The 17229-nt window shown below is 32.8% G+C and overlaps 1 protein-coding gene across 3 annotated transcripts in view; it reads right to left on the bottom strand.

Moving 5' to 3' along the window:
* fbxl17 (F-box and leucine rich repeat protein 17) overlaps nt 1-17229 on the bottom strand; it is a 202164-nt gene that overhangs the window by 115883 nt on the left and 69052 nt on the right. For all 3 annotated transcript variants that reach the window (XM_089119919.1, XM_089119920.1, XM_089119921.1), the window contains exon 6: nt 2125-2232. In XM_089119919.1, coding sequence (XP_088976045.1) covers nt 2125-2232 — 108 coding nt within the window. The remainder of the gene's footprint in view (nt 1-2124; nt 2233-17229) is intronic.

The following is a 17229-nucleotide window of genomic DNA, read 5'->3' on the forward strand; positions in this document are numbered from 1 at the left end:
ATCACAGCGAACACAAATGATTCCTTTGAACTGAATCTTGTTAAACGATGGGCAAATGACACGTTCATTATCACAACGAACACAAATGACTCCTTTGTACTGAATCTTGTTATCTCAGCGAACACGAATGACTCATTTGAACTGAATCTTTTTAAACAATGTGCAAATGACATTCATTATCACAGTGAACACAAATGACTCCTTCGAACTTAATCTTTTTAAACAATGTGTAAATGGCATTCATTATCACACAGCGAACACAAATGACTCATTTTGAACTGAATCTTGTTAAACGATTGGCAAATGACACGTTCATTATCACAGCGAACACAAATGATTCCTTTGAATTGAATCTTTTTAAACGATGTGCAAATGATATGTTAATTTTCACCGCGAACACAAATAACTCTTTTGTACTGAATCTTGTTATCTCAGCGAAGACAAATGACTCCTTCGAACTGAATCTTTTTAAACAATGTGCAAATGACATTCATTATCACAGCGAACACTTCGAACTGAATCTTTTTAAACAATGTGCAAATGGCATTCATTATCACAGCAAACACAAATGACACGTTAATTAATTATCACAGCGATTATTACAGCGAACACAAATGACTCCTTTGAACTGAATCTTGTTAAACGATGTTCAAATGACACGTTCATTATCACAGCGAACACAAACGACTCATTTGAACTGAATCTTGTTAAATGATCTGCAAATGACATTCATTATCACAGCGAACACAAACGACTCATTTGAACTGAATCTTGCTAAACGATGTGCAAATAACACGTTCATTATCACAGTGAAAACAAATGACTCTTTTGAACTGAATCTTTTAAACGATCAGAAGTGTTCATTTGTTAACTAGCACTCATACATATTTCAGTTCTAAAAACAGAAGTTTGGAAGTAAAACACTGATTCACATGTTCCTAAAGAACACATTTGACTGAATTAAATGAAAAATAAATCGCACTTTTTAACGACCTGAAAACAAAGCGATTCACTACACTGAACTGAACTAAGATCAAATCATTTGACAGATTCTCAGATCTGATTTGACACCGTTTTAGGATGCCGAAGTCCTAGTTGTTTCTGCAGAAGACGCCAGCGATCACGCAAGGAAAAATTAGGCCAAAAATCAAATATCATTACCTAATAATTTGCATGCAGGCACAATTACAGCGGTGCCGGTGTGTTGAAGATAGTGTTCTCTCATTAGCATGCTAATGTGCAAACAGCAGGGTGTGTTGGATCTTCAACATTTTATGATTCACCTCATTACACATTAATGAGATTTAAAAGTGAAGGCAAAATAAAAATAACTTGAATGTGCGAAGTCATCCGTCAGGTGAGTCGCTCCAGAGATTCAACACACTCTTCATAATAAAGTGCACTAATGACAGTCAGATTAAGAACATATAGTAATAATAATATTATATACTATAACATAAATTGCAATATTCTTAGGGATGGGCAACGATTAATCGCGATTAATCGCATCCAAAATAAAAGTTTGTGTTTACATAATATATGTTTGTGTAGTGTGTATAATTAATTTGTATATATAAATACACACACAAAAGAAATATGTGCATGTATAGATTTTATATATATTTATTCACAATTAATATTATCTATAAATATAAATATTTGATATATTAATAACAAATTTATCTTAAATATATACATGCATGTGTGTGTATATTTATATATACAAATGAATTATACACAGTACACACACATATATTATGTAAACACAAACTTTTATTTTGGATGCGATTAATTGCGATTAATCGTTGCCCATCCCTAATTAATAATATGATATAATATAATTAAAATTAATAAAAAAATATTTATAATACTGCAATTACAATATATATATATATATATATATATATATATATATATATTCTGCAATTGCAATATTGTAAATATTATAAACTTAAAGTCCATTAATATATATATATATATATATATATATAGAGAGAGAGAGAGAGAGAGAGTTAATATATTATTAAATAATTTATTATTTAATAAATAATAAATATTTAACAATGTATTAAGATATTTGAAAAATGACATGATATATTATATGTGATATGATATGTGTCTTACCCTGGTGAGGTGAATGACCCCCAGAGACGTGACCGAACAGCCCATGAACCCCACGAACTGCAGCTCGGGACAGTTCTCCGCGAACGCCTGCACGGATCTGTCCGTCACCTGGAACACACACACATCAGACATCATACACTGACATGTCTAACACACACCTGGACATCAGGCACACAGTACATCATCACATGTGTGTGTATATCATTAACATGTATATCTGTGAGACGGGTAAACCTGTGGAATAACTGTTATAAGGAATTAAAACTCTATAAAAGATAAAGGTGAAGGTGATAAATAATTACATAAATAAATAATTATGTATCAAGGGTTGGCATAATAATCTTTTTCGGTTATTACGTACACATTTTTTTTTCTGTACTGTGGAAAATTATCTGTGAGTTGTTGAATTGAAAAAAATTGAATTTGAATTGAATTCGTGGATTTATTGTTGACTAAAACGATTAAAAATTGTTTTGCCTAACGGAAATAAAGCTCAAATTAAAAATATATAAATATCAGATGAATAATAACTAAAACAACACAAAAAAGCTAAGTAGAAATGAACAAGGGTCATTTGATGTATTGATTAAAAAAACATGAAACTATGATATTATTGATATATTTTACCATGATGATCATCCTTGATTTACAGCAACTAAAAAGGAAAATCATTTCAGAAGCAGCAAAATATTATTATTTCAATGAAAAGATTTATAATAAAGTGCACTGATGACTACGTATAAGATTAAGAACATTAATTAAGTACTTTAAGTTATAATACATATATTCTAATTGCAATATTATAATATGTATTTATTAATAATATAATATAACATAATAATTGAGATGAATTAAACCTATTCATAAATTTTTAGTCATATATCAATATTGGGCTGTGCAAAAATTAATTGCGATTAATCGCATCCAAAATAAAAGTCTGTGTTTACATAATATATTTGTGTGTGCTGTATATAATTATTTTGTGTATATAAATACCTATGCATGCATGTATATATTTAAGGATTATTTGCGCTTAAATTCTGTATATATGTATAAATATATAATCTATATTATATAAATATAAATATTTTATATATGAATAACACATTTTCTTAAATATATACATGCATGTGTGTGTATTTATATATTCAAAATAATTATATACAGCACACACAAATATATTATGTAAACACAGACTGTTATTTTGGATGCGATTAATCGCAATTAATTTTTGCACAGCCCTAATCAATATTTATAAATTGCAATTACATCATGGAAAAAAAAAAGTTCAGTAATATAGTAATACAGGGCCATAATGTATTGTATTATATTATAATATACAACATTGCACTGAATTATTAAACTGATTTAAAACTTTTCTTTCAATCTCACATCCAATCAAGTTAGTGTCCTCACTTTGACCTCTGACCTTATGCAAAAACAAGATGCATTAAATCAAATCCCCCCAACAATCAAATCAACAATCGGAAGCAAATCAAATCTAGTAGCAGAACAAATTTAATAAGTGGAGGATAATTTCAGCGGGCCGGCCGGTCTCGGGTCAGAGGTCAGAGGTCAGCCGCTGCCCATAACATTTAACTTGGGACTTAAAAAGGATTATTCTGGCAGAGCTTTGCTGGCACAGTCTGTAAAGCCCTTACACACACACACACACTGAGAGATGTGGAGAACAGATTACTTCCGCACGGATACATCATGCGGGTTGGCTAACTTCTGTGTTAAAGGTCATCGGGCGAATCCGAGTAAGATGGAGAACTCTCTCTCTCTCTCACACACACACACACACACACTCACGGAGAAGTCTGGGTGAGGAATTACACTCGTTTATCTCAAACACAGAGTGTCCGTCAGGTCTCGACTCGTTCTCAGGCCTGCAACGCTGACGTCAGGGTTCCTGCATCTGTATCTCGCTGACCTCTGCCACGACACTCATCCATCAGGAATAACACTTTACATTTCACTTCATATTCAACAATATTATTGATCTGCCTGCATTGACACTATTATACATCAGCTGGACGATGACATCACTGTTTTCTCATATATATATATATATATATGAACTTTTTACCACAAAAATGAAGCGTCACTGTCTGAACTTACTTAAAGGGGGCGTTGATTATGATTCACTTTTCTAACAGTAGTGAGTGTGTAATGTTGCTGTTTGAGCATAAACAACATCTGCAAAGTTACAACACTCAAAGTTTAAAGTGAATGAAGAGATTTGCTTTAACAGAAATCGCTTTTTAAGGACTACAACAGACGGCTGGTAGAACTACACGAGCTTCGTCCCGGGATAGTGACATCACTAACCCTCAAATTTACATAGCCCCGCCCCCGTGAACTTACCTCCCGGGTTAGTGACATCACCAACCCTAAACTGGACTGTGATGCTATTTCCATCTAGAAACTTTATTACATTATTGTCCTGTTATCTCTGTAAAAACGCTTTGAAACACTGTGAATATCTATCGAGACCCGGGACTTCACAAACCCAGCTCGTCCTCGTCACATTTATTTATTATTTATTTTTATTCGCCCTTTATTTAACCAGATAAAACTATATATTTAAAAAAAAAAAGAAAGAAAGAGAGGAAAAAAACAAATCACCATGAGATTAAAACTTATTTTTAAAAATATTAAAAATATTTATTACAAATTGTTTCTACCATTACCAACTCACTAAGCAAAGACCCAAACATATTCATGGACCTTTCTTTCTTTCTTTGATTCATTTATTTGATTCATTCATTGATCCATTCATTGATTCACTCATTCATTGGTCGATTTATTGATTCATTCATTCACTGATTCATTCATTGATTAATTCATTCGATTCATTCATTCATTTTCCAAATGAATGAATGAATCAGTGAATGAATGAATCAATAAATCGATTAACTCGGTTAAAGTTATTCTCATTCATTCATTTGTATTTATTTCTTCATTTATTAATTCTTTTTGTATTGATTTTAATTCATTCATTCGATTCATTTAATCATTTGGAAAATGAAGGAATGAATGAATGAATGAATCAATCAATCAATCAATACAAAAAGAATGAAGAAATGAAGAAATAAATACAAATGAATGAATGAGAATAACTTTAACTGAGTTAATCGATTTATTGATTCATTCATTCACTGATTCATTCATTGATTAATTCATTCATTCATTCGATTCATTCATTCATGAATGAATCAGTGAATGAATGAATCAATAAATCGATCAACTTTTAATCGATTAAAGTTATTCTCATTCATTCATTTGTATTTATTAATTCTTTTTGTATTGATTTTAATTCATTCATTCGATTCATTTATTCATTTGGAAATGAAGGAATGAATGAATGAATCAATCAATCAAAGAATGAAGAAATGAAGAAATAAAGAAATAAATACAAATGAATGAATGAGAGTAACTTTAACTGAGTGACCTCATAAGGCCGCAGTGGTCAGTCAGTAATGTGGATCAGAGCCACTTCTGGTTTTAATGTTTTGGAACATGAAGTGAGTTCAGAAACAGACGTGAATAAACGCCGGCCAATATTCAGCGTGTCCAAGCGGCCGGAGCAATAACTCACACCGCTACACTCCTCCATCTCATCAAAATTCCTCCATGATGACAATGATCATTTGTTTGAATGGAAACATGTCCAAGTCATACTTTACACTGAAGAAAATCGAAACATAACGACGAGAAATCATAGTGTGCATTATTATCAGGACACATTATTGACTTTCTTTGTTTTTAATAATATATTGTTGTACAATTTTCCATCAGCATAAATAAATGAACACACTATATTGTATACATTAATAAACAAATGGATGAATAAACGAATGGACATATAAACAAGTAAATTATCCATTACAATAGTGAGATTCAAAGGGATACTCTTAAACGAGATTTAAAGGGATATTTAGGAGAATATCAGTAACCAGACAGTTTCAAGTCTCAGGAAAAAAATATACTATGGAAGTCAATGAGACTACACTGTAAAACAAATATTGATGGTTTAACTTAAAAAAAGTAAGTAACCTGGTTGCCTTAAAATTTTAAGTTGATTGAACTGAAAAAAGTGAGTTAATACAATGAAGGAGATTAATTTAATCATCATAAACTCAAAATTATATGTTATCTGAACTAAATAAATTATTTAAGTTGATTTGACAAAAGAAAAAAAATGTGGTGATTACCACACTGTAAAAAAATATTGTTGATTTAACTTAAAAAAGTAAGTAACCTGGTTGCCTTAAAATTTTAAGTTGATTGAACTGGAAAAAAGTCAAGTGAAGGTGATTAATTTAACCATTAGAAACTCAAAATAATAAGTTATCTCAACTAAATAAATTATAATAAAGTTGATTTGACAAAAGAAAATATGTTGTGATAACAAATCTTGAAAATATTTTTTACAGTGTAGAAACTGTCTGGTTACTGATATTCTTCTAAATATCAGAAAATCGGCTGAATGGATTCGAAAATGGTAAAACGGTAAAAAGGGAGTAGTAAAATGAGCCTATTTCCAAAAAAAAGTGGAGTATCCCTTTAAAGGTAAATGTGTTGGTCGTGAAAATAAAAGGTTGTATGAATAAATGAGTGAATTAATTACTACAAACAGAAATACTGAATGAATGACAAACAAACTAGATTTGGTTAATTTGAAGATTTAGATTTGAAGAGTATGTGGAAAGCTCAGCAGAGAGTTCTGCGTATGGTTTTACAAAATATATTGGCTCTCATATCAGAGGAAGACAAAACAAAAACAAATGTGTTTGTCTATTTACGGAGTTAAACTGTGGAACATTTACTAATTGTTTCTACCATTAACAACTCGCATATTCACAGATGTCTCTTTCTTGCTCTCTTTCGATTCATTCATTGATTCATTCATTGATTCAATCCAGTGATCCAGCTCTCATATTCAATTACTAATATTTTCATTTGTGTTCGGAAGATGAACGAAGACACGACGAGGTTGAACAACATGAGGGAGAGTGATTACTGACAGCGTTTGGGTGAACTGTCCCTTTAAGACTGTAAGAGCTCGAGACAGCGCCAGCCTCCCCTCGGTGTTCGTTTATTTAAAAATGCATTTAGTTAAAATTAATTAAATTTAGATTATAGTTAAAATATGTAATTTAATATTAATTTTTGTTATACGCTATTATATTAATTTAATTCAAAATAATTTAATTTAGAATAAGAGGTTATAAGTTTTTATATCCTTTTAAATTTATTTAATTGTAGTCCATTTTAGTTGAGATATTAGGTTGTAATTTATTTAAATATTAAAATTTCAATTATTATTTTATTTATATTTTAAGTTTTAAATTTATTTAAATGCTAATTTATATTTTAGGTTATAATCTAATATTTTATTTTTATTGATTCAAATCAAGTTATATTTTAGGTTATAATTTATTATTTTATTTATAGTCATAATTAATTTTAATATTTCATCCAAATTAATTTATTTTAATTTAGATTTTATGTTATAATTTATTTAAATATTTAGTATAAATAAAATTTATTTTCATATGATTTTTCGGTTGTAATTTAATCTGACAAAAATTATTTATTATTTAATGTAATGTAATGTAGAGTAGCATAAAAAAAGAAAAATTAAGTTATTTAAGTAGTTCTTAATCTTGACGGGGTTGAACAACATGAGGGAGAGTGATTACTGACAGAGTTTGGGTGAACTGTCCCTTTAAGACTGTAAGAGCTCGAGACAGCGCCAGCCTCCCCTCGGTGTTCGTTTATTTAAAAATGCATTTAGTTAAAATTAATTAAATTTAGATTATAGTTAAAATATGTAATTTAATATTAATTTTTGTTATACGCTATTATATTAATTTAATTCAAAATAATTTAATTTAGAATAAGAGGTTATAAGTTTTTATATCCTTTTAAATTTATTTAATTGTAGTCCATTTTAGTTGAGATATTAGGTTGTAATTTATTTAAATATTAAAATTTCAATTATTATTTTATTTATATTTTAAGTTTTAAATTTATTTAAATGCTAATTTATATTTTAGGTTATAATCTAATATTTTATTTTTATTGATTCAAATCAAGTTATATTTTAGGTTATAATTTATTATTTTATTTATAGTCATAATTAATTTTAATATTTCATCCAAATTAATTTATTTTAATTTAGATTTTATGTTATAATTTATTTAAATATTTAGTATAAATAAAATTTATTTTCATATGATTTTTCGGTTGTAATTTAATCTGACAAAAATTATTTATTATTTAATGTAATGTAATGTAGAGTAGCATAAAAAAAGAAAAATTAAGTTATTTAAGTAGTTCTTAATCTTGACGGGGTTGAACAACATGAGGGAGAGTGATTACTGACAGAGTTTGGGTGAACTGTCCCTTTAAGACTGTAAGAGCTCGAGACAGCGCCAGCCTCCCCTCGGTGTTCGTTTATTTAAAAATGCATTTAGTTAAAATTAATTAAATTTAGATTATAGTTAAAATATGTAATTTAATATTAATTTTTGTTATACGCTATTATATTAATTTAATTCAAAATAATTTAATTTAGAATAAGAGGTTATAAGTTTTTATATCCTTTTAAATTTATTTAATTGTAGTCCATTTTAGTTGAGATATTAGGTTGTAATTTATTTAAATATTAAAATTTCAATTATTATTTTATTTATATTTTAAGTTTTAAATTTATTTAAATGCTAATTTATATTTTAGGTTATAATCTAATATTTTATTTTTATTGATTCAAATCAAGTTATATTTTAGGTTATAATTTATTATTTTATTTATAGTCATAATTAATTTTAATATTTCATCCAAATTAATTTATTTTAATTTAGATTTTATGTTATAATTTATTTAAATATTTAGTATAAATAAAATTTATTTTCATATGATTTTTCGGTTGTAATTTAATCTGACAAAAATTATTTATTATTTAATGTAATGTAATGTAGAGTAGCATAAAAAAAGAAAAATTAAGTTATTTAAGTAGTTCTTAATCTTGACGGGGTTGAACAACATGAGGGAGAGTGATTACTGACAGAGTTTGGGTGAACTGTCCCTTTAAGACTGTAAGAGCTCGAGACAGCGCCAGCCTCCCCTCGGTGTTCGTAAAGTAAGACAGTAAGTCCGTCGCAGAACGGCAGTAAACGTGTCGCCTCGCTCCTCGTTACGAGAGCAGACACTGAATATCGCACACGAGACGCATCGAGACTCGGTAACGGCTCCTGTGATGATGCGTCTTCCTGTCCGAGAGGAATAGATTTCAGAATCGGGCGACGGGGCCGATTCATTCTCATTACTTTAGCGTTCTAACAGGCAATTTACTCAGCCTATAAGTGCTGATCCGCCATTTCGGCTCAAATCCTCCGTTTGCCGCCCACCATGAAGAGGGGCATTATGGGAGGTGGGAACTGATAAAGACAGTGGGGTGTAATTCGGCGTGCTTCATCACTGAGATGGATGGAGGCGAGTGTGTGCGCAGGTCAGCGGGACGCTCATCCATCAGGGTAATTGTGTTTGAGAGATGCAGGTCTTTACATGCTGAACAAGCCAGTGTCGTTTACAAGACTGATGAGGAGAGTCCGACGAACCTATAATGACCCGCTCAGGTAAACAGCTCCTCGGATAGAGTCATTACAACTCGAACGGTCACATGACCACTGACTACTACTGAGTACACACACACACACACACATATTATAAACTAATAAAAATACATCATGTGATTAATCAGGATTAATGGATTTGACAGCATGTTCTCCTTGCTGCTTCTGCTCTGAGATCTGCTGGTATAGACGAATCCGGCGAAACTACCGGAAGTAAGCGGGCGCCATTACTGAGCTGTTGCTGGGTAGCGTTGCGCCATTGCCTCCTATTGTTTTAGTTGCAACTTGCGTCCACTGGAATAAACAGCTCGCGATTTACGACTGTCACTAACGTTACAACGTTAGCCCTTGTATAATGTCGAGTGGGTAAACAGTTTCCGTTATAAATTGTTTCAATGGTGGCAGTAAAATTTCAATTTTGAAGAGAAAACTTGTGAATACCCCGGGTCGACTGCCCCTGTCTGGAGCCGTACGGTTTACAGATTTCCTGGGCGAGTACAAGACGTGGACATTCGCGTATAATAACAATTATTTAATGACATAAGTAAAAAAATATAATAAATGTGTGATATAGTGATCAACAAAATCTCCTCTCTTGTTATTTTTTCTATTCAATTTACATGCTATGATCATTAAATGGCTTTCCTGAGCTAAATGTAACGTTATGTGACATAATTGTTCTCCTGCTGTTATATTGACCTCTTTCCATGGTTTAAAAACAGTAACGTTAGTTGGTCGTTATTATGTATACTTTCCAGCTGTAACGTTACCTTACCCATGCCCGTTGCTATGTAAAAATGAGATAAATAATGGACACAAAAGAGAAACATGAAATTGTTTATTTGATTTGATTTATTTATTTATTTATTGTTGCCAAATGGACAGATCTTTTTTTAGTTTCCTCGGTAGCAAACGTTAGCCTAGCTAGCTTGCCAAGCTATTTTCATAAATAATCTGTAAGATCGTTTGTACCTTCATCTGTGACTGGAGGCCAATGTCTAACATCATCAACCCAACAAGTCTGCCTGGCTGTAGCTGTCATCGAGGGTGCGTTATCACCTTATCTCCGAGGTTTGTTTACATACCGGTGCATATGTCTATGCCGGTGTAACAGCTCAGTAATGGCGTCGCCACAAGATGGCAGCCTACACAAGAACGCTCGTCGGATTCGTCTATAGAGAGCCTAAGCCCCGCCCCTTCCGGTCGACCACCGTTTCGGAAAAATATTGAATGGTAGTCAATGGCGAGAGACAACAAATATTTTGATCTGGTTTGAATTGTGCCCTGAATTACACATATGATGTTTGTCAATTTAAAAGATACATTTTAAAGTCAAGAAAGTCGTGAAACCGTTGACTGTGAAAATACGTAATTACAAAGACTACAAATCCCAAAGGCGCATATTTTCTCTCAATGAATGAAGCTAACTTTACTGAGGCTAACGTCTGTCATTGTTTCTACAGTCTTACGTTATAATCGTGTTTATAAACGAGTGTTTTGTCCCAGACTGCACACACACGAGCAGCGGATCTCGCTCAATGTTTCGCTTCCTGGGAGATGTAGTTCATAGAGCGATTTTTACATAAAACTAAATGTTAGTCTTCTGTTTTATGGCAAACGCCGACGTTTTTGACTTTCAGAATTATCTTTTAAATTGACAAACATCATATGTGTAATTGAGGGCGCAGTTCAGACGGTATAAAAAGATAAGTTGTCTCTCACCATTGACTAGCTCACATATTTTTTCCGAAATAAGGTCCAATGAGCCGGAAGCGGAGGGGCGGGGCTTAGGCTCTCTATTAAAATGAGGAACAATCTCATTCTAGAGAGAATCTGATTGGACGATAAGCCTTGAGAGCAATATGATGTAATCAATATCCTTTCACTCTTAGGAGTGCATTAGCATATATATGAGCTCAAAGCTAAAAACCACACAAATAAAACATTCGTTTCTCGGGGTTTGAAAATGCAAAACCAAACCCAAACAAACATTGATTTCTAGTTCAAGTTTATACGCTAAACAGGACAGACAATTAACTGATGCCATACATGTCTCATATAGATTGTTCAGGATCGACTTCTCATACAAACACACACACACAACGATGAGATGCATTTAAGTGTGTGTGAGTGAGTGTGTGTGTGTGTGTGAGAGAGAGAGAGAGAGAGTATGAGTCTGTGTGAGTGTGTGTGTGTGTGAGAGAGAGAGAAAGAGAGAGAGAGAGAGAGAGTATGAGTGTGTGTGTGTGTGTGAGAGAGAGAGAAAGAGAGAGAGAGAGAGAGAGTATGAGTGTGTGTGTGTGTGTGAGAGAGAGAGAAAGAGAGAGAGAGAGTATGAGTGTGTGTGTGTGTGTGTGTGTGTGAGAGAGAGAGAAAGAGAGAGAGAGAGAGTATGAGTGTGTGTGTGTGTGAGAGAGAGAGAAAGAGTATGAGTGTGTGTGTGTGTGTGTGTGTGTGAGAGAGAGAGAGAGTATGAGTGTGTGTGAGTGTTAAGTAGAGGTCAGTGTGTCTCATTCTTGTCTGCCGCAAGTCATGCGAGTGCAAACACACACACACACACACACACACACAACGATAAGATGCATTTAAGTGTGTGTGAGATTTTGAGTGTGTTTGTGATAGAATGAGTGTGTGAGTGTGTGTGAGTGTTAAGTAGAGGTGAGTGTCTCATTATCCTCGTCTGCCATGAGTCATGCGAGTGCAAACACACACACACACACACACACACACACACACACACTCGCTCTAAATGGTGCCGCGGGGAATATTTATCAATTAACACCACTGCTAATTAAGAAACTCAGTATTCCGCGCGTCTCTCCGCCGCAACATGAGCCACTGACCTTGAACATGTTCTGATTATGTTATTGTTTTTGGACAGATATTTCCAAAAATATATATATTTAGCAAAGCAGAATAAAAGCGTTTGAATAAACATTAGCCATTAAAACGGAGTCGACCGCTGAGCATTTTAATCAGGCGTGTAATTAGGAGCCGGCGGTCGATTTATTCCGAACACGCAAAAAGAGTTGCACTGAAATGCCGACAGGATTCAAAATATACATTATAATGCAGAGCCATTCTTTAAAATACAGTCTGGAGAATTGAACCCCAAACTGAATCAAATGTTTCTCTTATGATATAAATATACAAACAACACGGTATCAAAATCCACTTCATAACCTTCACTTATCATTCATAAATCACCAAGAAAACTCATTTTAATATAAGCTACTTAACTTTCACCCACAAATATCATTTCTCAAACCAGCACAAACAAAGATCATTTCCAAGTATGAAAAGTGAATGACGATTTAAACATAAAACGTTTCATTAATGTTCTTCGTTTAAAACGCAAAAGAAAGATTTGAGCAGATTATTTATGATCCATCATCATATTTCATGCTAAACCACTGGTTAAGCCAACGGGCCAGTTACAGAGTATTTACTAATATTTTTATGAGTTACAATTATATGTCAGGAGCACAGTAAAGCTTTAAAAAAGACGCGAGTCGGACGATAATTAATGCCGCTTGACAGTTATAGGAACATCTGGCTTTCATTTTCAGTACGAGTTACTCGTCGTGAGTGACTAACATCTGTTTCACACACTCCTCTTTTAGGCTATTTATTTTTTTTATTTGATTTTAGGTTATAATTTATTTAAAAATGCATTTAGTTAAAATTAGTTAAATTTAGATTATAGTTAAAATTTATTTAAATATGTAATTTAATATTAATTTTGGTTATACGCTATTATATTAATTGAATTAAAAATAATTTAATTTAGAATAACAGGTTATTAGTTTTTATGTCCTTTTAAATTTATTTAATTGTAGTCCATTTTAATTGAGATATTAGGTTGTAATTTATTTAAATATTAAAATTTAAATTATTATTTTATTAAGTTTTACATTTATTTAAATGCTAATTTATATTTTAGGTTATAATCTAATATTTTATTTTTATTGATTTAAATTAAGCTATATTTTAGGTTATAATTTATTATTTTATTTATATTCATAATTAATTGTAATATTTCATCCAAATTAATTTATTTTAATTTGGATTTTATGTTATAATTTATTTAAACATTTAATATAAATAAGATTTATTTTCATATGATTTTTCGGTTGTAATTTAATCCGAAAAAATAATTTATTATTTAATGTAATCTAATGTAGAGTAGCATAAAAAAAGAAAAATTAAGTTATTTAAGTAGTTCTGCAGTGTGATAAATAAATGTGTAAAAGTACAAATAACCCGCAGTCTCACTCAATATGAGCTCATAAAAGCTAAATTCATTCTAAAAAAATACAAAAAGGATCAAAACACTGCAGGTCACATCATCAACATGATAAAATTATCGCTGTAAAGCTGCTTTGAGTCGATCTATATAGTAATTTAATAAAGGGGAGGACTTTGGTGAAATCAAGCGCACGGCTACAGAGATTTATTAAAAGCAGCAATGATGATAATACAATAAACTATATTTTATTAGTGTTACTGATGTTAAGAATCCTCATATCTGTTCAGTGGCCACATCTGATCCTGAGGTCATAGGTCACAGGCTGCTTCATGTCTTTGTGTAAATTGTGATTCTGCTCGGACGTTTTGACTGGCATGTGTATCTGTATTAATCTGTGGTATAAAAGATATCCAAAAATAAGTGTGTTGTACATCAGGAATAGATGTGTTTGTGCTATAATACACTGGAAGGACGTCAGGAAGACACACTCGACTCTCAGACGTGTGTGAAAGAAGATGTTCCCGGACAGGCTGTCTGATCCGCGCTGGAAAGGTCAGTCGCTCTTCAAAACAACATTAGAAATGACAGAAATACGTTAGTGTGCGTCACTCTTCCTCTGACAGCCAAACGCCCGAGTGAAACTGAACGACGGGCGACAGTTCAGACCGGATCATTTCATAAGTAAACTCCACAATTTCCTCGGCGATCGATGAAGGTGAACATGTCACTGATCGCTCATTCAGAAAGCAGACGGTGTGTATTAACGATTGATTACATGCTAGTGTTTTTCACATGGATTTGTTCATCTGAAGTATTTCTTTAGATAAATGCTTCGGCAAAATGCACAAATGCTTCATTTAAGGAAAATCAATTTACTTATACACTCTTATTGCACTCTAGAAAAGTAGTTTTTGTGTAACACAGATCCTGGGTCAGATGTAGCAACCCAGTGTTTGGGTCGTTTTTGTGTAACACAGGTCCTGGGTCAGACGTAACAACCCAGGCATTGAGTTATTTATGTGTAACACAGGTCCTGGGTCAGATGTAGCAACCCAGTGTTTGGGTCGTTTTTGTGTAACACAGGTCCTGGGTCAGATGTAACAACCCAGGCGTTGAGTTATTTTTGTGTAACACAGATCCTGGGTCAGACGTAACAACCCAGGCGTTGAGTTATTTTTGTGTAACACAGATCCTGGGTCAGACGTAACAACCCAGGCGTTGAGTTATTTTTGTGTAACACAGATCCTGGGTCAGACGTAACAACCCAGGCGTTGAGTTATTTTTGTGTAACACAGATCCTGGGTCAGACGTAACAACCCAGGCGTTGAGTTATTTTTGTGTAACACAGATCCTGGGTCAGACTTAACAACCCAGGCGTTGAGTCATTTTTGTGCAACACAGATCCTGGGTCAGACGTAACAACCCAGGCGTTGAGTTATTTTTGTGTAACACAGATCTTGGGTCAGACGTAACAACCCAGGCGTTGAGTCATTTTTGTGTAACACAGGTCCTGCGTCAGACGTAACAACCCAGGTGTTGAGTTATTTTTGTGCAACACAGATCCTGGGTCAGACGTAACAACCCAGGTGTTGAGTTATTTTTTTGTAACACAGATCCTGGGTCAGACGTAACAACCCAGGCGTTGAGTTATTTTTGTGTAACACAGGTCCTGCGTCAGACGTAACAACCCAGGTGTTGAGTTATTTTTGTGCAACACAGATCCTGGGTCAGACGTAACAACCCAGGTGTTGAGTTATTTTTTTGTAACACAGATCCTGGGTCAGACGTAACAACCCAGGCGTTGAGTTATTTTTGTGTAACACAGGTCCTGGGTCAGACGTAACAACCCAGGCGTTGAGTTATTTTTGTGTTCCACAGATTATGGGTCAGATTTTTGTATCCATTTATTCGTTATTGCTCTGTATATCATTAAATTTTATGCAAAGCAACATACAGGGTGTGATGTGAGTCACCAAAACGAGTGTAGTGTCTTCTCGCCTGGTGGAAACGCCTGATGCCTTGCATAACATTATGATTTTATTCAAAAAGATACAGAATATAAATACATATTAGATTAAAGTATATAAAGAACATTTCTTAATATGTTCTTACTTAGAAGTTCCTCAGCTGAACGGTGGAAAGCAGACAACAGAGACTGGTCCATTACTTCTAAATATTTATGTTTTACTTCTAATTTTTGTTAAATGAGCAAATATATATTCAAAACTATATAAAATATGCAATATAAAATATGATTTAAAAAAGGAATTATCACGAAAACGAGTGGTTGTGGAGTATTATAAGTTTAGAGAATTAAAAAATGAAAAATCAATCAATCCAGTATACTGGGTTAAATAACTCAATTTGCTGGGTAAAATGAACCCAACGTGTGTTTCGGTCCTATATTTACCCAGCTCTTGGGCTGAAAACAACCCACATTAGGTTGTTTTTAAGCTAGTGTGTTTCAGAGTGTGTCCTTCAGTCGAGTTTCACATTTAAAATGATTAATTCTGGACACATAAAACATAAAAACAGCCTGATTTTGATCAAACCCAAGGCGCTCCAGACGGACGGTTAGTCTACAGAAAAACTGGGCTAATAAAATGCTGTCATGCCCAATGAAAAATACATTTAATCTCCAGCCCGTTTGACCGGGTTGTTGGAGCACCTAATGTTTGATTGTCATGTCTTTTTAACAACTTAATTCATTTGAGTTTGAAAGGCTCAATATGGCAGAACTGCTCGATTCATTTGATTCCTGTCAGACGGTGACGACTTTGACCCGTCTGACTTTACGGCAAGTTTCCGTGTAGTTTATAATAGATGAAGTGTATAAGATCATCACAGATCAATGTCTATGTCAAACTCGTGAACCAAAACAACAACGAGAATATTAGAATAATTTTAGATTAATTTGCTATAAACACTAACCATGACAATAGATGACAAAAAAAGATGATAAATTAGCCAGTTGACATGGTTGTTATTTGTTTATAGGTGAAAGTGCACTAATTATGATGACGTTTCAGTAATCAGTAATAAAGATTACAATTTTGAGCAAAATAATCAGTTCAACCAGCATGCATGATTGATATAATTTATCATTGACTTAAACTGGGCTAACATGTGGCAATAAAAAAAATAATAATAATAAACCAGTAAAGTTTGAAATACACTAAATACACTCTTTAAAAAAATGCTGGGTTGTTT

This window comes from Pimephales promelas, chromosome 14, assembly GCF_988280905.1.
Source record: "Pimephales promelas chromosome 14, fPimPro1.hap1.1, whole genome shotgun sequence".
Taxonomy (NCBI): Eukaryota; Metazoa; Chordata; class Actinopteri; order Cypriniformes; family Leuciscidae; genus Pimephales; species Pimephales promelas.